At 37.8% G+C, this 23,524-nt stretch overlaps 1 protein-coding gene across 4 annotated transcripts; it reads left to right on the top strand.

Moving 5' to 3' along the window:
• Nucleotides 1-1,971: 1,971 nt before the first annotated feature.
• Nucleotides 1,972-23,160, top strand: LOC6563924. Of its 4 annotated transcripts, none has more exons than XM_032737299.2 (11): nucleotides 1,983-2,091; nucleotides 3,695-3,843; nucleotides 13,814-14,077; nucleotides 19,229-19,335; nucleotides 20,433-20,542; nucleotides 20,616-20,694; nucleotides 20,771-20,868; nucleotides 20,930-21,124; nucleotides 21,575-21,717; nucleotides 21,785-21,930; nucleotides 22,576-23,160. In XM_032737299.2, exons 2-11 carry the CDS (start codon nucleotides 3,757-3,759, stop codon nucleotides 22,685-22,687), a joined length of 1,341 nt encoding a protein of 446 aa, XP_032593190.1. In that variant the 5' UTR covers nucleotides 1,983-2,091; nucleotides 3,695-3,756; the 3' UTR covers nucleotides 22,688-23,160. The 4 variants fall into 4 exon arrangements, with proteins under 4 accessions (XP_032593191.1, XP_043070961.1, XP_032593190.1 ...); XM_001989997.3 differs by having other exon boundaries at nucleotides 13,814-14,062; XM_032737300.2 differs by lacking the exon at nucleotides 22,576-23,160 and having other exon boundaries at nucleotides 1,972-2,091; nucleotides 21,785-22,334.
• Nucleotides 23,161-23,524: the final 364 nt, after the last annotated feature.

Below are 23,524 nucleotides of genomic sequence, written 5' to 3' on the forward strand. Positions count from 1 at the left end.
GCCGCATTTCCTTTGCTGCCAGTTAAGCAGGCATATTCAGCTGCTTGACAGTTTCTGAACGTTTAACGTCCTTTCAATGGTAATTAAAGCAAAAAATCAGCGACAATAAAAAAAGGGAGCAATCACGATGCTGACAAAACTGTGGCATAAATGTGACACGGCTCGTGGCAGAGGTCAAAGACTCGCACGCAAACAACAGCAACAGCAACAACAACAAAATATCCTTGCAACACATTGTTGCCTCACTTTTAGCTGACACATTAATTGGCACACTTACGTCTACCCGCCCACGTGCAGTGCGTTTGTGTGTGTGTTTTTGTATCTTCTCATTAGCTAAATTGCAAAACTCTGCTCGTTGCATAGTTTTTGGGTGGGTGCTATAAATAAATACTCGTATTTATTTGCTTACTGCTTACTAATTAATATTTGCTTACTTTCCAATTAGAAATGCAAGTTACGCCCCCAACCTCACAACACCCACACCACACACACCACCCACACCGTCCACACCCCCCACTTACCCCGGCTAGAGTGCTGGTGTTAGTGGGTTAATGGGTTAGCAAACTCTTTAATCGTTCAGCGCTTTTTGTTTTGCGTTTAATTCAATAAAACGCTTCTGCCTGTTTTCTCAGCTTTTGTTTCTGTCTCTGCGTTTGCCTTTGCCTGGGGTTTGTTGTTACGGCGTCTATCTACGCTTATCACGTACACACACAATGGCACACACACACACACACATAGATACTTTACACGCACACACTGCACACACAACGGTGCCTGTCTGACTGACTTAGTGATACAGAATTTTTACCGTGTTTCGATTTTTTTTGGCAGTTCCAAATTCCTTTCGGGTTTGAGTTGCAACTTTTTCTTCGCCAAACTGAGCAGAGCAATTTTCACACTTTTGTTTTTGCAGTTAAGTGATTAATTTTGTAATGAAATAACCGAGTTAATTTTGAAATGACTTTAATGATCAAAAATGAACACAAAAATGGTTTTCTTTTTAAATTTAAATTTGATTGTTAAATTTCGAGCGCACAATGCAAAAAATAGCTGAACTGTCAACGACGGTGATGAAATTTTCACTGAGCGTCGGGTCGACTTGTTATATATTAATTTCCCACCAAAATGTTTTGTGTAACGGCATGAGAGCATGCCACCGAAAAGAGAGACTGAGAGCGCCAGTTGGAGAGAGATAGGGCCAGAGAGTACTCAGTGGGTGTTGAGAATCTTAAAATATAAGAACGTTCCAAAATTTGCATATTCATTTCATTTAAGCAAATCAAAAAGTAAAAGTACATAAATCTACTTTAAAATGTCAAATAACTAAATATTTCTTTACTAAAGGCCCAACAAGTAAAAATATTCCGTTATTTCTAATGCATTTAGCAACACTGCTTGAAAACTCTCAGTGCCTTGAAACACTCTCGAAGCCACTGCGCATGTGTCTGATAGTAAGCCTGCGGGTGTATCGATTCATTCAAGTCTTCAAAAGCGTGCAAATAGCAACCACCGTCACACACACACACACACACTCACACACATACACACACATACAGACACACACACAAAACATATATACACGTGCTGCTTTATTTTTACTACTGAAAAGCTTAACGGTAATGGTATGAATGATAACAGGCCAAATGGGAGTCCAATCCACATTCATTTTTCAACGATCTGGCAGCACGACGATTCAAGCACGATGGCCAGCCACCGATGCGGATGAGGCATTAAACAAACGAAAGATGTGGCCAAAAAGCGAAACGTGAAAAGTATGTCTGTGTGTAAACACAAAACAACAACAGCAGAAGGCTAAAGCAAAAGCAAAGAGAACACAGCAACAACAGCAACAACAACGACAACGACGATGACGATGTCGACTAGCAGCAACGGAGCGGCAACTAAGCCAATGCTAAGCCAACTTGGAGCACGAGCATCCAAGCAACGGCCCCACGCTGCCAGTTTCAGTCGCAACCAATCTCTCGAGCCGTAAAGTTGTTGCAAACGTGTCAAGCGGAAAGTTTTTATTGCCAGTTGCGTTTCAGTTAAGCGCGTTTCAGAACAGCCCTTGCAATAACTAACGCATATTGTGTGAGTGCATCTAATACAATTTAAATAACGCATCTGATTCAACAAAAAAAAAACAGTAATAAATTTAACTGTTAATTAATTTAACTGTTAACAAACAATAAATACGCCTCGACTTGTTGCATAAAACTTGTTTTCACGTGCACGCTCGCTTACAAAAATTGCTAAAGAGCGCAGCAACGAAGTGAATATAAAGTAATGGACACAAAATAAAAAGTTACTTTGCATAAATAAATAAACAACAATCATCCGTGTAAGAAATGGCAAATTTCATGCGAAAACTTTAAGGAAATGATAAAAAAAAACCCCATAAAATCTGTAATGTTTTAAATTAAAATGTTTGAAACTTTTGTGAATTTATGAGCAGATCTTCTCTCGCACAGAGATGCGCTCTTAACTTGTCTTTAGCCAAATCTGGTCTCTTAGTTGCTGGCTCATGTGCTTAGCTCAAATGTTAACAACTGTTTGCGTTAGGTTTTTAAGTTATTGCATAAAGTGTGCTCACACTGAATAAATTACAAAAAAATGATTTCGTTAGTGCTAAGCTCAGCTTGCTATATCAAATATGTACTTTATACTCCCCTTGATGTGCGAGCGTGTGTAGATGTGATTACAGACGTGTGGGTGTGCTCCCATTTCCGCCAGACGCTGCTCTTTGAATTATTATTATTAATTTCAACCACAGAAAACATGGAAGTTGTATGAACGCATACTAAATTCGATTCTAATTTTTGTTTGATATATTTTTGCATGATATATTATTGTGTTTAACGAACATTTTCACAATGTGACAATGCGATCTAATGACGTAAGCGCGCTCTCAGCTCTTTGCTCTTTTTTGACCGCCTCTTATTATAATGCGCGCCAATTTATTATTGGATTTTATTTTTATATTTTTGTATTTTTTTCGATACCTACAATTGGTGTGCCATAAAATCATTTCTCGTTGAAAAAAAACTTGTTTTGTTCACTCATTCTCGTTGTTTCATTGGAAACAATTTGCGAAACCTTTTTTCGACAGAAAAAGCAGCTTCATTTCAAAGTTGAATGCGTTTCACAGATCAATCAGCTCGGGGTCGCTCTTAATTTTGATGGTGTAAAATAGAAAATGAAATCGTGTACGTGAGAAACAGATGCGATGCTCGTCGCCGACATTCATAGATAAAAAAGCATATTAAAAGATTAGAAATTATTAAGGCGGACACCGTATACACCGTGTACTTGTGTCACGTTTGCGCACTTCAAAATTCCTAGAAAGTTGTAAGCTAGAAAACCACAGAAATCTTTAAATGATCTGAACTGCAGCTGCGCAACCGAAAGCGCAATAAACCGCAGCAAATCAGAGAGCTATCTATTTCGAGTAAAGCAATTGTTAAAAGCTCGCATTGTTCTCGCATTGACTCATCATCGTCTGTTCAGCATTTGAAAATAGCAGCGACAAAAACAACAAAACCAGCAAGGTGAATGAGTAATTTGTTATGAGTTGCAGCTGGAATCAGTTGTTTAGTTGCCAACTGCGTGATGCGCATGAAATTTGCCATAATAATTTACAATACCAATTTGCACAATTGCCCACTGCAAAATGCTTGATCAATGACTTTTACAGTTATTCCATAAGGATAAGTGACGCCACATAACAAAAGTCTTAGGCAACGAACGTGCGCCAGTATGACACACCACACAAAGGAAGCTCAGGGCTCCAGTTGGAGAATGACGACGCTTTGGCTGCTGCTCAGTGCGCTGCTCGTCACACAGGTAAGTTAACACACACCACTATTCAAATCATTCGTCGCCCCCTGGGGTGTGAGAGTGGTAAAAAATTAGACAATTATAACTAGTTGTAGATCACACAGTTTCTTTCATCCATTTCACTTTTCATTTGCATACAATAATGTTCTGAGCTGGCATAAAAACGAGGTTAACCGCGAGCTCTGACATTACCTGACCATTTTCATGGCGTACTCGTAAACTCGAACTCGTACAAACAACATTCGCTGCGGGCACGTGAATTTTCCACGGCAATTTTCCAAAGCAAGACAAATTAATGAACTGTGTTGTTGCCGCAGCTGCGCCCGATTCAGTGCTCAGTTAGTCAGCTTATCCATTTATCAATAGAATGGTGTCTTGTGGGCTTGTGCTGCTTACAAGTATATTTTTCATTTCTCAAATGTGCCACTGACCGATATCTTAACTTTTACCCAGCACTACTTCTACTCGCTGGCCCTTCTCAATTGTAGCCCAATTTTCAATTGTTTGTCGAGGAATGTTTTGATTTCATTTTTTGGCTTATGAAATGGCACAATTGTATTAAAACGACAGCTGCAAAGGCTTTGCATCGATTGGAATTGGTCCAAGCCGGTCTCTTTGAGCAGCTGCATTCACGCGTATGAGCGATGTTTTAGTTAGTTTCTAGCCGCAATGGGAGCTCCAAGCTGTTTAGAGAAATAAAATAAATAAATAAAAGAAACAGCTATTTATTTTCGCCGCAGGCCGCAATTTAGCAAGAGTATTTCGTTGATTGACAGCTAAAAATACAAAAACTTTCAGTTTCTTGATGTATGCAGCGGCATTTTATGCATAACGGGTATATTGAACTATGTATTTATTGATGCCAGCGGTCGCGCAAAAATGACATCATAAAAAAAAGTAATAAAATACACAGCTCAGCGCCCACGTGAGGCGTCGAATAAAGGCGTTTTGGGCTTGGCAGGCGGAGCACTGAGAGCACTGCCTACAACTTCATGCATGCAAAATAAGAACAACGTCAACAGCGAGAGCAAAGACAGCAAAGGCTATTTAGTCTTTTAGTTAGCTTTGGCTAATGCAAAACTCACAGAACCTTGAAGCAGAAACAACGGCAAACAAACGCAGCGAAGCCGCTTTAAATTTCTGTGAATAATCATGATTATCAACATGATAATGAAGATGATGTTGAAGGGAACACGGACACATTATGATGATCATGAGAGTTAATGATAATTAAGATATAAGTTTACCGACGTTTGTCTGGACAGCACACACAAGCACACACACAACCTATGCATATGGGTGCGTGTTAAATATCTGTTAAAATTGAAATTTAGCTACCTTACGGTACATTTGATGTTCTTCTCGTTGTTGTTGTTTTTGTTGTTGTCTTTGCTTTAACTCTGCTCTGCTCTTTACACTCATTAGCCAAGAAATGAACTTGCGTTTTCTGTTTTAAGTTTCATAAGGTTGTTCACACACACACACACACAGAGTCCAAGTCCAGGCTTTGAATAGTATTTAAAATGCGCAACGCATTTCGACAACTATCGAACATGTTATTAAAAATAATTGTCACCTTTTGTCAATGCTCAATGTAAATAAAAATATTGACTTGCACATTTGTTAAGTTGTTGTTGTTATTATAATTGTTACGGGCCATTAAAATCCATTTCAATGTCACAGCAAACAAAATATGCTAATTTCCGAGGCACACACATTGTATGATGATATTCATATGTATATGGCTATATAAGTTTTGGCCATGTCGTCATGCCGTTGGATTGCTGGCCGTAAAAGTAAAAAAGCCAAAAAATTGGTAACAAAACGCAACCTAACACCGATTTAAAATCTTGCGTATTTGGCCAGAAATGACGCGTTGATTTTAACCGCAAATAGCACGTTGGCCTGCGGTTAAGCCATGGGGGTTTCGCATCAAGTATGTGCATATTTTTGCTTGCTCTTTATAATGCTTCAAGTCTTTCGCGGAATTTACAAGCACGTGTCTTACAAAACTCAATTGAAGATTTTGAAGTGAATCGTTGTACTATATATGCCATGTAGAACAGCAGCGAGAATATACCCGAAATATGATTCATTGTTTATTATACTCAAAAATGTTTTCTTAGAATTACCGCTGAGGCATCAACGACAGCGGGCAGCGATTGCTAAGCAACCTAAACAAAAGACTTAGACAACAAACTGGCTGATTGTTATGGCTACTTGATTGAAGTTCTTAAATCTTCGCTTCTTAGGATGTGTGTCTGTCTTTGTGCTTTGTGCTCACGTTAACGGTAAAGAAATTGTACAGCTACCCGGCATTATATGTATTCAAACAGTTTAACTAGATCGTAGCTGCGTCGATTTTCCCTCCTCTATTCTTTTTATGTTTATGAATTTTGATAATAGCACACCCAACCACAGAATGCAAATGGAATATTTCTTATGATGCACGCCATTATGCTCTAATTAACAGTCGGGCAGCCAGTTTTTGTTTTCTTCGACTCAACTCCAATCACCATCGACCACAAAGCCGACAGTGCAATGAAGTGAACTGCCCGAGGTGCAACTGGTGCTGGATTGTCATAGTCAATAGTAGTAGATATCCGCTGGTAACCAACGCTGGACTGGGGCAATTAGAAGAGCAACCAGTTTGTTAGCCACACGCAACCGCCACTGGGTTAGTAGTGTGTCTGCGTCTGGAGACGACTTGATGCGACTTGAATTGCTACACTACAAAAAAAAAAAAAGCGCATACATACCGATAGACTTACCTTTATTTTCATAAGATATATTTATATATTGGAAAATTGTATCTTTTTAAAAATCAGATTTAATTTCAATCATTAACAGTGTACACAGAGATCTTAGACTAACTTGCTCTTTCTGCGTTTTTATTTAATAGATATACAAAATACTTTACAATTCCATAAGACATTTTAAATATTTAAAAGATTTATATGGATTATAATTTACAATAGCCACAGTTGGAAAATTTGATTTTATCATTTTTTTCTCAACATTTTAGAAGCAATATTTTATAAGCTAAGTGTCTTAAATTTAGAAAACTTATTTGATAAGCATGGAAAATATTTCCATGAGACAGAAAACCTTCGTGATTTCTCAGATTATTTACAACATTTTTGGGTTCTTTTTCTGAGTGTAGTGTAGATAATGTGTGTCAGGAAGTTATGCTATTGCTATTGCCATTAGATATGTGTTGCGCAGTTAGTTTTCCGATGCTGGCCATAATTCTCAAAGCGTTACAAAAAACAAATAAACACAAAAAAAAGCGAGTTTATGTCATGCCACCAAACTGACCACAGAATCTACTATTGGCCTGTAGCATTCTAGAGTTGACGCAATTTAACGCCGAGTTGATTTCGAGTGCAAATTATTTTGTTTACTGGCCAACAGTTGTCAGTTGCCAGTTAGCATTTTGCAGTTGCCCAGTTTCCAGTCTAGCGTAAAATTCATTAAAATCTATGCAAAAGTGTTTGGCATATTGGGTCATCATCAGTGGCATTTGGTTCTCAGCAGTGCGCCAATGGAGAAAGTTCTTTCTTTCTTTTGTTTTTTGTATTTTTTTGTCGGTTAGTACACTTCATTATTTGATTAACTTGCATTGTTCACGTGCAGAGTGCGCTTTGCTCTGCTTCTGCTTTAGCTTCTGCTTCCACTTCTGCCACTCTTTTTGGTGCCTGTCACTCAACGCAGTCAACAACAAACAACAACAGCAGCAATTTTAGCAATTGTTTTTTTGTTGTTGTTGTTGTTTTTGTTAGCTGGAGTAAAAGTAGGTTTTATTTGAAGCTAATGGGAAAAACCATTTGCCAGTTCTGCTTTTGTTGCATTTTTGTCCGGTGTCTCATGAAATTTCCACAGTGTCTTCTATTGGCTCGTCATTGGGGCTTATGCTCCCAAAGTTGTGCCTCCAAAAAACCCAAAAAGAAAAAAAGAAAAACTAAAAAGAAGCGACAGGCTAGCTAACTACTATTTGTTATGCCCTGCGACTGAGTTGCTTTCAGATTCTGTTTTGGCAAATGATGCGCATGGAAAGTGGCGTTTATGAAAATTGCTCAGCGCTTGAGGGTATTTGGGAAAAATATTGTGTAGTTGCCCAGGGGCTTAACGATGGGTTTTTCGTGCATTAAAGTGTTGAGTAAACAATTTTAGGTAATTAAGGCAATAGATGAAGAAAGTGTCGCGACATTTAGCCTGACTAGAAATCACGACAGGTGAATACTTAGATGTTAACTTCATCCAATGGGTAAAGAGAATGTGGCACTTTCTGACAGGTTTCACATTAGCAACCAAAGTAACTATGACTCGCAAAGGTTCATAATTGAAGCACTCAAATCGTGATTAATGACAATTCAATGAGCAACAAATGTATAATAATTATAATGAAAGAATTTTCGGTAATTTTCCAGCATTGTTATTGGGTTAAGAGGGTTATGTCCAAGATAAATTCAATTAAAGGCAGCTTTCAAAACATTTTAAGCCCATTTCAACTTTAACTTCAACTCCACAATAAAGCAGCATGATGCCCTAAGATAAAAACATCAGAGAAGAAAGTACTTGCCATGCTCGTAAGTGGCTACAGTTTATGGGAAAACCATTAAAACGAAACCTTTCTTCAGCTACTGTTGGAAGTAAAGAACGCCAACTGAGTCTGGCTGGCTCTGAGTAAAAGAGAAAACTACTCAACAACTAGCAATTAGTAAAACACATAAATAAGCTGGAAATGCTCGTAGCCATGTTCTTTGAGATGTTTTCTTTTTATGAAATAGTTAACAGTAGTAAATAGTTTGAACATATTTTTTGCCATCTATTGATTGCTGTTCAGAAGCAAAAAGTGCAGCAACAAAAGGCCATATATAAGTGCTTATTATTGTATTAAGAGCCACACAATTGACCCCAGTGTTGCGTCGAAAGGGGACAACGGCAGCACCAAGTCCGGGCTTGGGTCTAGGTCTCAGTCTGGGTATGAGTCTGGGTCGATTGGGTACGTGCAGTTGGGTACGTGCCATGAAATTAGCGCGTCAGCGTCAGAACATCAATGGAGCAGCGCGCCAGCAATTGAAATTTAATTATAGCGACAGCGACATTAATTGCAGATCTTATATTTAGTGCATAAGGCCATCAATGAAAACACTAGCATTGCCTCTGTGAAAATGCTGGCTAACCAAACCAAAATCATTTTGACAGTCAGCTCTCATCCAACGAGTTTCTGTTAAGCATACGGCCTGCTGCGTGCCGCCTGCCGCCTGTCGCCTGTCGCCTGTGCAGCCTGTAGCTTCATTAAGCTTTTGGCCGAGCCCCAAAAACTCGACACTAGCTATAAATACGGCCAACAATATGCGACTGCTGCAACGACTGCGACGTCTGTAATGCGATCTGCGACCGCTTAAGCGGCAATTTATGCGCTGCTTGCGAAAATACCGTGACAATTTGCGATCAGCAGCAGCAACAACTCGGCAAGCAGCGACTCAAACTGGAGGCTCCAACTTGCTGCCTGAGCTATACACTCAAAAGAAAGAAGAGCAATGAAATTACAAAATCGGACATAAAAGTATTACGTTTTCTACAATTAATTCTAAATATTTAAAAAAAAAAATGCGTAAAATAGAAGATGTTTGTCCTAAATCGACAAAAGTATAATCCATAAATATATAAAATATTTATGAAAAATTTAATCAATATGCAAAACATTATTTTGATCAGTATTTTTCAGAAATATAATTATGAAAAGTAGAAATACAAACCCTTCTACTTAAAAACATACTATCTAAAATTCAGTAAAAATATTATGCACTCTAAAATTCTATGCTTAAGATTGCCGGCCATTTTGTAAATTTCAATTCGTTTTTTTTTCTGAGTGTATATATACAAGTTGGCCGCGACTGGTCGGTCGGTCGGTCGGTGGGTCTGGGGCTTTATGTTATAATTTAGTTGGCAAGCTTTATTACTGCTCAGCCGCACATAGCGGAAATTCAAATGCACACAAAATAAGTTTAGGCGCATAGTCCGATCACCTCAGCCGCCTCCACCAATCCCCTGGCCAACATGCTTGAGGCCGCCTTTTGTTGTGCACGAGTTTCGTTTTGCTTCTAACACATAAGTTGCAGTTGTTTCTGTTGTTGTTGCTTTTTAGCATTAGCAAATTTATTTGGCAATCAGTTGAAAATATGCACAGCTGCACTTCGCCTAAGTCGCCTAGTCGCAGTTCAGGCTCTGGGTGATCGTATCGCAAAACAACTGTTGCGCAATATTTATGTTTTCTAAAAAGTCAGCAATAGGAAACACACCCAACCGGATAACAAATATGTGTCTGTATATAAGAGCTCTGTCCACAATTTAATTATAATTAGTTGAGCACGTAAATTACAAGCATATTGTTATACTTTACTTTCAAATGAGCATTGCAACTATGTAGTACAAATTGTAACACTTCTACCTTAGTTGTTATAAGCATCGCCACGATTTCACGCTAACTCATTTTTTGCTTCATCAACATTAGACCTGGTGATTAACTAATTAGAAAAACATATTGTTCTTAAGAACTGAGCTTTCGATGATCTGCAATTATGTATTTAAAAAAAAAACTAAACAATTCAAAAGAAAATAATGGAATGCTATACAATATTTATTTACATCTTTATATATATATATTTTATTTTTATATTTATATGATGCTCAATTATACTTCTACGTAATGCAAATAATATATTTGTAAATGCTTCTACAGCTTTCAAATTTCTCATATCTCCCAATACTATAAATTATGTATTCACAATTTAAATGATTTATAGCCTTTTCAATAGGTTGATTAACGCTCCCAAATTTTACATTAAGCAAAATCTTTTCAAATACCTTAATCTCCAATTAAAAAAACTTTCTTCTATCTGTGTTAAAGTTCTCAGCTGTTGTCGTTCAAATAAACTGATATATAATTAGCATTTCTTGCTCTCATCATTGTTTCTAAGTATTTAAATTTTGGCAACGCTAAGTTAATAATTGGCAGCAGGCGGTTGAAAACTTTAACTATCAATTTCAGACAAGTTTTTCTTTGTTAACAAATAGTATTTACGTCTGCCACAACATTAAAATTTTCCGTGACGATGATTTGCTTGTGATTATTACCAAATTAGATAGAATTAAAAAATTAATTGTTAAATAAATGTTTAATGATTTTACACTTTAATGTCAATTACAAGGAAGGAGTTATTTTTTTGGTAACAAACATTGGTAAATTTGTACTATGCCGATGAGATGTTTCAAGTTTTTTTTAGCCCACTTTAAAAGAATATAAAAAATGACTATTCAATAAATTGATAATACTTTTAAAAGTGTCAATGCTTAAGAGGTGATAGATTTTATATTTCACATTGGTTCTTTTAGATTTGTCATTTTCAACATCAACTAATTGCTTCCTCTTCTGTAACTTTGTAGAGCTAATGACGCATATTTCTGTTTCTAATAGTTAATACTTAGGGCAATGTCTGTAGACTTATGGTTTATGGCAAACAGCGCTTGACCCCTTGCAGCTATATAAATTAGCAGTTGGTTGCGCTTAATGGTTTAACCCGGCAACAAGCCAAGAATCCAAGCAGCCAGCAAACTTGTCCAGTTGGATGAAGTTCCAGCTGTGCAAGTCTGAGTCTGGCTGTGATTTTTGATACGATTTACATGCAGTGCGGCAAACAAGTTTTTTGTTGCAAGTCTTTTGTTTCGCCCCTAATCGCCGGCAGAAAGGAATTTTGTGAAAAATCACCCGAGTGTCCTGCGGCTGCAATAGCAACTGTGGCAGCAACTAATGACTGAGCACATGAGCCAGTTCAAATCCATCAAAATCAAAGCTCCGCCTCATTGGATTTAATGGGCGCTGGGCTTCAGTTGCTGCAGCAATTTCTGTGGCGTGACTGGCAGCGCAAGTGTCTAATTGTGTTTTAGATTTTCGCTTTTTTTTTTTGTGCTTCTACTTTGTATTTTGTAGTTGTTATTTTTTTAGTTTTTGTTTATATGGAAAGTCAACAACAATCAGAGCGTGTTGCATAATACAAAGGCCAACAGCTGGCAACAATTTTTGTTGCGATTTTAACAAGCCGAACGATAGCGAAACGAGCATGCAAAAAAACAAAAACAATTTTAATTGACTGACTCCAGCTCTGACTGTGACTCTGGCTGTAGCTGAGCCTCTGAGCCACTGTCGCGGATTCTGGTAACTGAATGTAAAATGCAAAACTCATACAAAACAATTGCATTTTGCCAAGCGACAAATTGTCATGGGAGTTGCGGCTGGAGCTGAAGTTAAAATTGGATATGGAATTGGAATTGGAATTGTGTTTGCAACAACGCGCCACATATGCATGCATGTACTATGTGACCCTCGAGCGTTGGCAACGCGCATTGAACTGCGCCGCCAAAAGATGTTGGCTGTAATTGCTGGCATGAGCAAACAAAGGAAGCGACATCCACATTTATTACAGATATTGGTGTTTTATTTAAGTGGTGCAGCTACAAGCCAATAAAATCCTTATGCGATGCAAAGTGGACGTTCTAGTCACGCTTAGAAAGTGGCACACTGGCCAACATATTTTGCTTATACCCAGAATCCATTCTAAATAAGTAACAAAGGGTATAATAAATTTGTGCAAATATATATAACAAGCAAATGCAACTCTGACCCCATAACTTAGATAGATATACTATATAACAACATCAAAGGTCAAATCGATTTAAATATGCCTCTTTGTCTGTTCGTCTGCATGAAAGCACCCATCTCAGAGATTATGTGATGCTAGAGACTTAACTTGAATACTAGACCCAGATCATTCTTATTTATTTTTATTTTATTTATTTATAGCAATATAGCCATAATTATACAGATTCGCTCCGTGCTTGATCTTATATTGAATAACAACATAAGATCGGTTAAGAAATCGTATATTTCTATTTACCAAATTAGTTTTCTCTGTATACACGTAGATACACCCAATGCAATTTAGTCATTGACATTACCTATCCAACTTGGCTACCTCCACAGTAGCCACTGCAGAAACAGATTCCAGAATCAGAATCGGCGAAAATAAGAAGCCATATATTTATATAATGACTGGGCTGTTTGCCGAATTCGCTGCAGATCAGCATTGAATGAATGCATCTAGAATGGATATCACAAGACAGCTTTCGAAAGTAAATAAACATAAATCAATGGGGCACGTCAAGCGTAGGGAATTTAGGCGGCTTTCGTTGGACAGGCGCTCCGAATTGTTGGGCCCAGCCCGCAGGGTGAGAACGTGAGCTGGTCAACAAATAAAAAATAAAAAATAAAAAAGCGGGGTAAAATGGCAAGCGGCATCAGTGCGATTGTCATGACATGACTTACTTAACTTTTGTGCCGCTTATCTATCGCCTACGGTCTGAAAGTCTAGTTTCAGTTTAACATTTTGGCTGTGGCCGAAAGCTGAAGCTGGAGAACAAATTCAATTATCACGACGACGCGACGGAAACCCAAGTCGAGAGCATGCCAATAAATTATCTTCAAGCCAAATGCCTTTGATAGTGCGCGGCTGAAGCTGGAGTTGTGGCTCTAGCTGGACCTCAAACTGGCCCAAAACGTGCAGCGTGGCCGCCAAAGAACTTGAAAACAATACACAAAAATACACAAAAACGCAGATTCGATGGCAAAGTTCTAAGTTCCAAGCATTCGAGTCGAGCTTATTGCTGTTGCCTCTTGCAATTAATTGCGACTTTTGCTGACTCTTTGGCTGGCCATTAAAATTAATTAGAATTCTCGTGTTCTTATGGCTTCCCATGCTTACCCAATGACTTGGCCAAAAATGTTTACCCATCTATCTTACAGCTGTGTATGTAGTATGTAGTGCGTTCCCAGGGTCCCTAAAATAGGTCATAGTTATTAGCAAAAAAAATAAAAATAAATAAAAACTAATACCACTCTGTTTTTCTTTCACAGATAGCCTCGGCACAGGAACCGCCGGCGGCACCCGGCGAGTTTGCGCCCCATGTCGCAGCCACGTGCAAAGCGGGCACGATGAACATCAAGGTGAAGTTCAGTTCCGGCTACACAGGCGCTGTTCATGCGCGAGATCATCGCACACAGCCCTGTATGGCCATGGGCGATGGCAGCGATTCGGTTGCATTCAGCCTCAACCTGTGGGCCAAGCAAGGAGCGCCAGACTACTGCGGAATATTGGTCAGCAACGTGAGTGGAAGCAATGTAAGCATCACCCATTCAACGCTTCCTTAACAATATTAACCACTAAGATTTACTAAGCGTTCTGAGCATTGCACTTGCTTCAGATACATTTCTGATTTTTATTATATTGACCTATCACTATTCATTAGAAATATTGGACTGAATCATATATACAAGTATATACAAGAACTCATCCCACTGCTTATTCGTACATGGAGTATTTTTCTTTAACTGTTATTGCACAATCAAGTTTATACTTTTTGGAAAGGTAACTTAATTACCTTTCATATTATACTTAATCAGAACAGGTTTCATACAGATAGCGAAAAATGCTCGATGTACGATTTAATAGTGGTTTGGGCTGTATATAATAAGAAATGACAGCTGAGATAAACATTTTCAGGACGGGCATGAACATACTTTCTTCTTTATTTTATGCTACTGATAAAATATATTAGAAAGTAGTCCTGCTGGGTGTCAAGAGTGAATCCACTTATGAAAGCATCAAAAACTTGGTTTTCAACATTTTAGCAAATAGTTTGCAACTTGGATATCTTATACCGCCAAAATTAAACAAGCTCCTATCAGAGACTATAATATAATAGTATTGCATCTCAATATATCATATATCAATATATACACACTTCGCTTATAATACAGAACTTATAAATCAACTTAATTCTAAAGGCTTAATATATTTAAAAAGGTTGCGAGAAACTTGTTAAGCAAACAATTTTATATATATGTGCAGCGACACAAATCAAACCAAATGGCAAGATAAGAAGGCAGGGGTATCTTGCAGTCGGGCGTCTGTTTGTCTTAGGTGCGTGTGTTTCCACATGCTAACACTAAGACCTTGTCTACGGTCTGTGTCGCAGGCAGCACCAAAAGGGCACGCATGCCCATAAATTAAAGAGAGCCTCGTATCTGGTGTACAAGTACTTGAGTCTTGGCCCCAAATCAAGGCAAATCAGCAACAGCTGCAATGCAAACGACGACGACGACGACGACGACGACGATGACGATGGCGACGACTAGTCGTCAGTCTATATAGTAACGATGGCAATAAAAATCAAGTTTAATCCTACGTGCATCACGGGCGTTGACAGGCGGCGGTTGTGTGTGGGTAAGCAGCCCCCAAGTTGAACAATGGCAGACAAAGGCAGTGAGGGCCTATATAGGCAAGAGGCATTAGCATTAGCCAGCGCCATATGTAAGTAGATAAGTCAGTTATTAATACACTTTAGAAAAAAAAGAAGACCGTGCATTTAGAAAATTGCAAATATTATCGTCCTGAAAACCAGTCATCATTTTTTAATTTACTTTATTTAATATTATTTATAACATTTATGCCAAAATGTACCTCAAAGGTCGTAAAGATATGGCAAATTTACATAATTTACAAAACACAAAATTCCCCATCGGAAAAAACCCTTCAATGCCAAAAGTTTTAGTTTACTTCTGCCTTTTAAAAGTACGTTATATTTTATGGATTATTAGAACACAAAAATTAAAAACTTATTTCGAAAATTTATAAATTTTCATATATGTGTAGCAAATCTAAGATGTTAGATAGCCTTGGTATTTTGAAGAGAGGCTTCCTCTCTGAAAAAGAATGCAAAACAGTAATAATCAATATTGCGATTTTCTAAATTGTATGCCAGATTTTGTTTAGTGTATGCAAGTGTGCGCATAACGCATAACGTTGAAATGCAAATTATCAGCATAACGCGTCATGTTATAAGTTTAAGCACATCCAACAAGTACGGCATTATTAATTGCAATGTCAAATCAGTCAGGCTGCACCCTGTATCCCAATTTTATAAATAAACTATGACTGGGAATAGGCCAGGGCACAGGTAAGTCGAACTGCCTCACTTACCAGCATGCATAGGTGTAGCATATTTATTTCAGCTCTCTTGGCCCACCTTCCGTTTGCCGGCCAAAAAGGGAGGTCCCCCATAAAATTAAATCACGCTTATCGCGACGGCAGCTTGAGTTTTATGCAGAGATCTAGCTCCGAATGGCAGACTGCGAAACGTCTGAGGGAGCGGAGTGTTATAGCTGGAGGTCGACGAGTGTAAAGGGTGAGGGCAACAACTGTTTGGGTTGGGACTGTCGACAGCGCGCCGGCGTCTAGCTGGAAACCCAGGCCGCCTTTTCAGACAGTTCACATGCTCAGACAAGGCTTTCCACGCTTCGACTTTGACAGCATTCCAAGTTGTTGTTGCTGTTGTCGTTAAGCTCGTTGTTCTTATTGTTGTTCGGCGTGTGCGCGGTATTTGTGTCAAAAGAATTTTTATATGTATGTACTCCAAAGCTCTTGAGCAATTTTGATTCTATTTCTTGGCAAATATTTTCGTGGGGCATTAATTGCTTCAGAAATGCCTTCGACTTTGTCTGACCTTGGCCATGCACTCCAGATGCACTGCATGCAGAGACCCAGACAGGAACAAAAACTGAGATAGGGAGCAGCCTAAGCTAGAGCTCAGGCTACAACTAGCAACCTCTTTGTAGCGCCGTAATCTCTTTGATTTGGTATTTTATACCCTGAACGCATTGAAAATGGGTGAATGGAGCATAATGAAGTTCTACAAAGGTATGTAACTGGCCATAAAACATAAATATTTTTGACTTAGTCGACTTAGTCACGTCCGTCTGTCAGTCTATAAACCAGAAACTTGAAAAATGTCCTCATTTTTCCTGAAATAGTAAGTTTGTCTAGTTTTCTTTAACCAAGATATCCGAACCAAACTTACTCAATATGCGAATTTGTTCGTTTTTCAAAATTTAGAAACAAAATCTGGGAGATTAGAATAACATATCATAAAGCTCACGATAAACGACATTTTGTATAAGGAATTTGTTTGTTTAGCATTTGTAATGCTCCTCATATTTGGGCAAAAAATCAATTACAGCGGAATACTCTATCTATAAAATGTAGATGAGATTAGATAAATAGGGGTCTGCAAGAGTATGTAATCTTCGGTGTGCCCAGAATACTTATTCTTACTTGGGTTTTTTTTATGGCTAAGCCCTCACATTGCCGTACTTGGCAAAGCATGAAATTGGCGCTGACAATGGCAGAGACGCCCAAGCCGCCAACAAAATTTAACATAAAGTTCAAGTTGTTATTATTGTTGATGTTTCCACAAGTAGTATTGTTGGCTTTGTGGGTTGAGTTTTGGTGTACTTGAACCTATTTCATGTTGCGAGTGGGTCGCTTTGCCAGTTCGCCGCACTCGGCTTCAAATTGTTTGCCATTATTTTATGATGGGTGTTATGGTGTGTTCTTTGTGCAGCTCCATTATAATCATTTAAATGTTAATTGCATTGCACAAACAAGCAAACAAAACGAATAACAAAAAAAATTGTCTGCCAATTTGTCATTAAGTAATTTAAAAAAACAAAATTACCACAGTATAGAGAAAAGAACTGTGCACATATGGAAAATCGTCGCAGTAATTTTCTCAACTTCAGCTTGGTTTGATAATAACTTGATAATGAGCCCATCCGCTGGCTTCTACAGCTTATGCTCTCTGTATATTGTATCTCCACTCCACTCACCACTTTGCTTCGGTTCAACTTTGAGTTGAGCTCGTCATTTGATTGCTCCATTCGAGTCGGCTTGTCTGTGCTCGATCCTGATGCATGAGCTGGCCAACAAATTGTGACACAATTTGCCAAGTTACCTGCCTGCCTCCCTGCCTGCCTGCCTGCCACTCTATCTCTAAGTCAATTGATATTCTCTTGCAGCTGTGCCCGAGGTATTTATGTACACTTATGTAGTGTTTATTTGTTAACAGCTTGCACTAATGTTATAACTACTTACATATATACAATACTTATCTAGTTTGTTGAGTCATATACTAAAAGAGCACTGATCAAACTGAAACCTAAAAGCTTGAGTTCATTCATAAAACGCTGACAATTTTTAATACATACACTTCAGACGTGGGACGTCAACCAGATAAATCCAATAAATATTATACCAATAAATATTATTTTTTATTATATATATATGTATGTTTATATGTATGTGTACGTATGGAAAATAAAACCGGTCGAGCGAGTTGCAGCTGCTCAGTGCTACAAGTAACAATTGTAAACTATACAAGCAAAAACTGCGGATGCTGAATATTTGCATATATGTATATACATATTTATACATATATATTTATATTTATTTATATATATATATGTACTTGCTGAGTCAGCTGTAGCTGCGTCTTTTTATAGAAGTTGGTGTATTACTTAATTGCTGTCAATTGCGGGTCAAGGCTAACTGACTCGTCAACTCTTCAAGTGAAAATCATGCATTAAAGATATTCACTCAAGTATTCCACAGATAAAAATCAGTTGCTTAACTGCCTTATTCAATTTACTGATATCCACAGACAGAAACAACTGGTAACTGGCAGCTCAACAATTTCAATAACTCAACTCGCACAGTTGCATAATCACGAGAAACAATTATAAGAGTGAAGAGCGAGCATTCTAGCAAGTTGTTCGCTTAAGTCTTTCATTTTGGTGCTCGTCTCGTTACATGTTACATGTGGCTGCACAATTAAAACGCTAAATTATATTAAATGCCACAGTGAAGTCGCATTCGAAATGAAATGCAAACATGTTATTACCGAAATGTCTGGCAGCCAACTCATTAACTTGAAAGTGCAGCTATTAAAGTGGCTGTAAAGCATAAGATTCAATGAAGTTCAGACGAAAGCTATACATGACCAAGGAAATTGTTAAATAAGATAAACAAACACCTGGAAAATGCATGTGTGTGTGTGTGTCTAGTGTGGGCCACCTGGCTGACTGGATGACTGAATGGCTTGTTGGTAGTCAGCGTCACAGTTGGCAGCATTTTGCATTTCCTTGTTGTTGCTGGTTCTGCAATTACATCACAGTGACAATTAACGTACCACACCAGACTGCCGCAAACTGCTGCAATCATTGCGATCTATTCTTGCGATAGCCAATAAGCACCATAAGAGCAGCGTTTATTAAAGGGCCAAATGCCGAACATAAATATGATCACTTATGAGACGCTCCCAACGACTGCAGCTTAGTTTCTTAACATGCCTTTTTAAAACCAATCAACATCTATGCGCTTTGCACTTTTATTGAACAAATATTTAACTGTCTACACCTCTCTCTGTTTCCCCTTAGCGTACGGAGGAGCGGTCCATTCAGCTGGCAGTGCGTGTGCACAAAACTCTTGAACTGGCAGATGATAAATTTTATGTGATTACCTGTGGCAAATCGGGCTTCGCTCGGTAAGTTTGACTGCCCAAAGCTGTAGCTGTCTAGACAATTGCACTTCGGCGTACTCTCGCATGTGGCTGGCTGAGTTTGCGTTGTAATTTGGTTTAGCTTCCGTCAGGCCAAAAGTGCTTCGAGTGCTAGTTGTTTTGGCCAGTATTTTGCCAATTTCAGATAATTTCCGAAAACTTGTTTTTTTTCCTATATGTATGTCGGCGCACAACAAATGAAATCAAAGATCAAATTATGCTGACTGGAGAATCGCTCCAGTATATATACATATATATATTTATTTGTATGTACCCGTAGGTGTTGCCTTTCTATAGCACCTTTTATTGATTATCTATATATAAAAGACAGCGCTAAATAGAACTCAAGGCCATTGGCGTTTGATACAATGAAATTCTTTTCGGCCTTTTCGCCATTGCTGGACATTCTAACTCATTTCGCACGAACTCCGAGCTCAAATGTTGTGTTCAATTAACGGTAAAGTTATTTATGGCACCTCTTAACGATTACAATCTGGTCTTGTACACAAACAATTTAATTTCCACCTGCCGCATTTACATAATGCCAATGACTTTGCCTTAACATTAATTACGCAAGTTCGCTGCCTAAGTCTTTCGTGTTGAGTGAAAGAAAAGCGCAAGCAAATAGTTAAACAATTTAGAAAAACATAGGTATGCTCAAATTAGTGATTTTTGCAAATTGTTGCGCTCTGTTAAATAACCAGTAAGCCAAAAGGAAATTGAAAAAAATACAACAAATACAAAATAAATGCACAAAAATGTTCAAAACAACAAACTAGGTAGCGAAAATTAAAAACTATACAAATTATATATACAAATGTATACATATGTTTGTTGTTGTGCCTATAAGGCATAAAAACGCAACTGTCTATAACGTAATGACCGGCAATTGCATAATGCTGCCGTCCACATTGAAACTGCAAGCGAATTGCAGTGGGCCGCACTTTTGGGCCTATGAGCTGCGCTTTTAATTGGCGACTGCATGCGATCAGCTCGTAATTGTGGGAAGTCTAACTAAAGTCAACTGTTGGCTAATAATGTGTAACGACCATTTCCATTTTCATTTCCATTCAAATTGACAGCGATGACAATGCCCATGTTGTGCTCAAGTTTCTGGAAAACGATCATCGCGTACGCGAAACGGTCTATGGACATGAGTATAAGATACGCGCGGAGTTCTCCAAACCAAACGGTTAGTAATCAGCACAGCACCTTGTTCCCTGTTGAATGCACTAATTAAGACTCACTCCATTAATTCCATCCAGATACATATGGACTACGCGTGGGCAATTGCTTTGCCTTTGACAAGAAAAACCTTACCCTCAAGCTCACAGATGATCGCGGGTAAGTACAACTGACTCTTCAATCAGCTCCTGACATGTTGCAACCAACGAACTTAACGGTTTCTTTTCATGCATAGCTGCCCCTATGACGCAAGAATTATGAGTCGCTTTGTACCTACTTCCGATGGGCGGGCAGCTGAAGCTACGCTCGCCTCCATGTTCAAGTTTCCCGAGGGTGGGTAGCCCGACCAATCACAAAACATGCAAGATACTAACTAATTTAATTGCCATTTCAGGATCCGAAGTTCATGTGCAGTGTGACGTCATCCAGTGCTATGGTCGCTGTGTGGAAATTGATGATTGCACTGAACTTTCCCTGGCTGGCTTTACAAAGGGCAATGGCAATGGACCCCGCAAAATTGGACCCAACGAGGAAGGTTCTAGCATAGCGGGCACAACCGTCTTCGTCTTAGATCCTGCCGAGGCGCGACGTAAGTGAAACTTAAAATCCCTTCCAGTACTGAATTTTCTCAATTACTTGTATATAAATATTGCACACTGTCTACTAAAAATGTATGTTTTCGCGCTTACTTGTTAAAGCTTTAATAAATATTTTATTTAAAGGTTTTATATAATTATGTTTAATGCAACTAAATTTGATGTATTTTCTACATTAAAATCAAACTTTTACAATTGTAATATATTTTTATTCATATTTTTATTAAATATAGAATATATTCTTCATAATATTTCTATTGCATTTCCTGAGTATTTTGCCTCTTTAGTAGAATATGGGCAATATATATGTGCATATACAGAGACACGCAAATTAATAACATACCTCTTGATACTCATTTTACACATAATAATTAATAGGTATGAGGGCATAAAAATGAAATCAAAACTAAGCCCAACAATAAAATATATTTTATCTCTTGCAGTAATCTCACCGAACTGCGATGATCGTATACGGCCTGGCTGGCTTTTGTGGCTTGCCATAACTCTGGGCGTTCTGTTCCTCATCATGTTGCTGATGAATATTTTCCTTTGCACTGCCATGAGCTGTAGTTGTGCCAACACAGAGGTAAGTCTGCCAGTCGTAATTCCTATAAAATATTGATATTTTAAACATGCGTGGCCCTTTCTTGCAGATCATTGAGAAGGAGCCCTCCATCATCGAGGAATACGATCCCTATCGCAGTTGGCATGGCAGCCAGTATGGTTCACGTTATTCGCTGCATGGTAGAGATGCGCACAAGGGTTATACCAGCGGCGGTTCAACGATACACTCAAATAGGTCTGATAGATATTAAGCTGATCTAAAAAACACACACAGACAAACACACTCTTATACACTGAAGTTCTACTATACACTTGATATGCATCTGATCTGCTCTCACAATATTTTTTTCTGGTAGCTGTGGAGCCAACACAGACAAACACACAAATACAGACACACACACACACACATACACACACATAAACTATATCTAAAGCATGCCTACAAAAGCCTTGGATCGTATCTATGTATCGTATTTTGTTGTACTCGTATCTTTTGTTAACTCTACTGAAGTGCCCGCCCTGCTGGACAACAACTACAACAATGCAACACAACATGTGTTCACAAAACAAAAACAAAACAAACAAAAAAAAAAAAATAAATATAATGAATTTATTTCGTGCCTTGTATTGCAACTGTAATTAACCATTGATTATTTGCATTCATTTAAAATGATGACTAACTTTAAAAACTAAACTAAACGTATTCAACGTATAATTTTCTTTTGCCCATACCCGAAAAAAAACACTAACCGTCCATTTGAAAGAGTTGCTAACTACTGCTGTCAAGTTTTCTATTGAAACATATATTATATACATAATAATTTACCATTGATTTTGTATTAAACTTATCAACCAACTTATCCAACGTACTACTTCGAAGGTCTATACCAATTGATAACGATTATGCAATTGTACATTCACGACCCGGCTCTAGACATTCCTCCACGTTGCATGGACAGCGTGCACATCGCGGACCGCCCAGTAATATATAATACAAACCATAATTCATAAGTCGAAATGTGACAGTTTTTTATGTTTAGCATAGTTTAGTTACGTTTTCCCCCAATTCAAATAAGTCTCAAATGTATATAACTAAAAAAGCATTCTGTTAATTCTTTTCTAAATTCTTTGATGCAAATAAGCTAATGAAATGATGTCGCTGTAAAATACTAAATGAAAACAAATACATAAAATTTCATTGAAATTTGCCTAATAATATAATTAAAATAACAACTAAACATAAGTCATTAGTTTACCATAAGTACGATCGAATGTGTACGAGAATTAGTGAAATGTTCAAACTAAATGTAAAAAGCAAGAAACAATATCACTAATTCGAAATGCAAAAACTATTTAGTCTAAAAACAAAACTAAGCAATCATTTGGAAATGCGTTAAACGTCAATCTTACGATTTGTAATTAATTTAAAACAACATAAAATAAATGTAAAAACAAAATCATTTTATTGAATGAGATAATAAAGTAACAAAAGATAAAAGAAAACACATTGTTTAATTTTATTTACTGATACGCTTTACTTTGCTATCAAGGACTCCAATTTATTTTGCACTGCTAAGATCATATGTGGCATAACTTTTTATAAGTATAAACTGTTCAGCCTGTTTATCAAAAAATGGAACTTTATCTGTATAATGTTAAAAGCAAAGATTTGGCTTATCTAGGATTCAACTGTTACAGAGTAAACTTCTATATTTGAGTTTCAGATTAATTCATCATTTATACTATTCCTGACTAGACAACTATATTTGTCGACTAAATACCGCTGACAATAGATCCATTAAATGATCTACAACCTGTAGGTTAATATT

The sequence above is a fragment of the Drosophila grimshawi genome, unplaced genomic scaffold (assembly GCF_018153295.1).
Source record: "Drosophila grimshawi isolate 15287-2541.00 unplaced genomic scaffold, ASM1815329v1 contig_311, whole genome shotgun sequence".
In the NCBI taxonomy this organism is placed as follows: Eukaryota; Metazoa; Arthropoda; class Insecta; order Diptera; family Drosophilidae; genus Drosophila; species Drosophila grimshawi.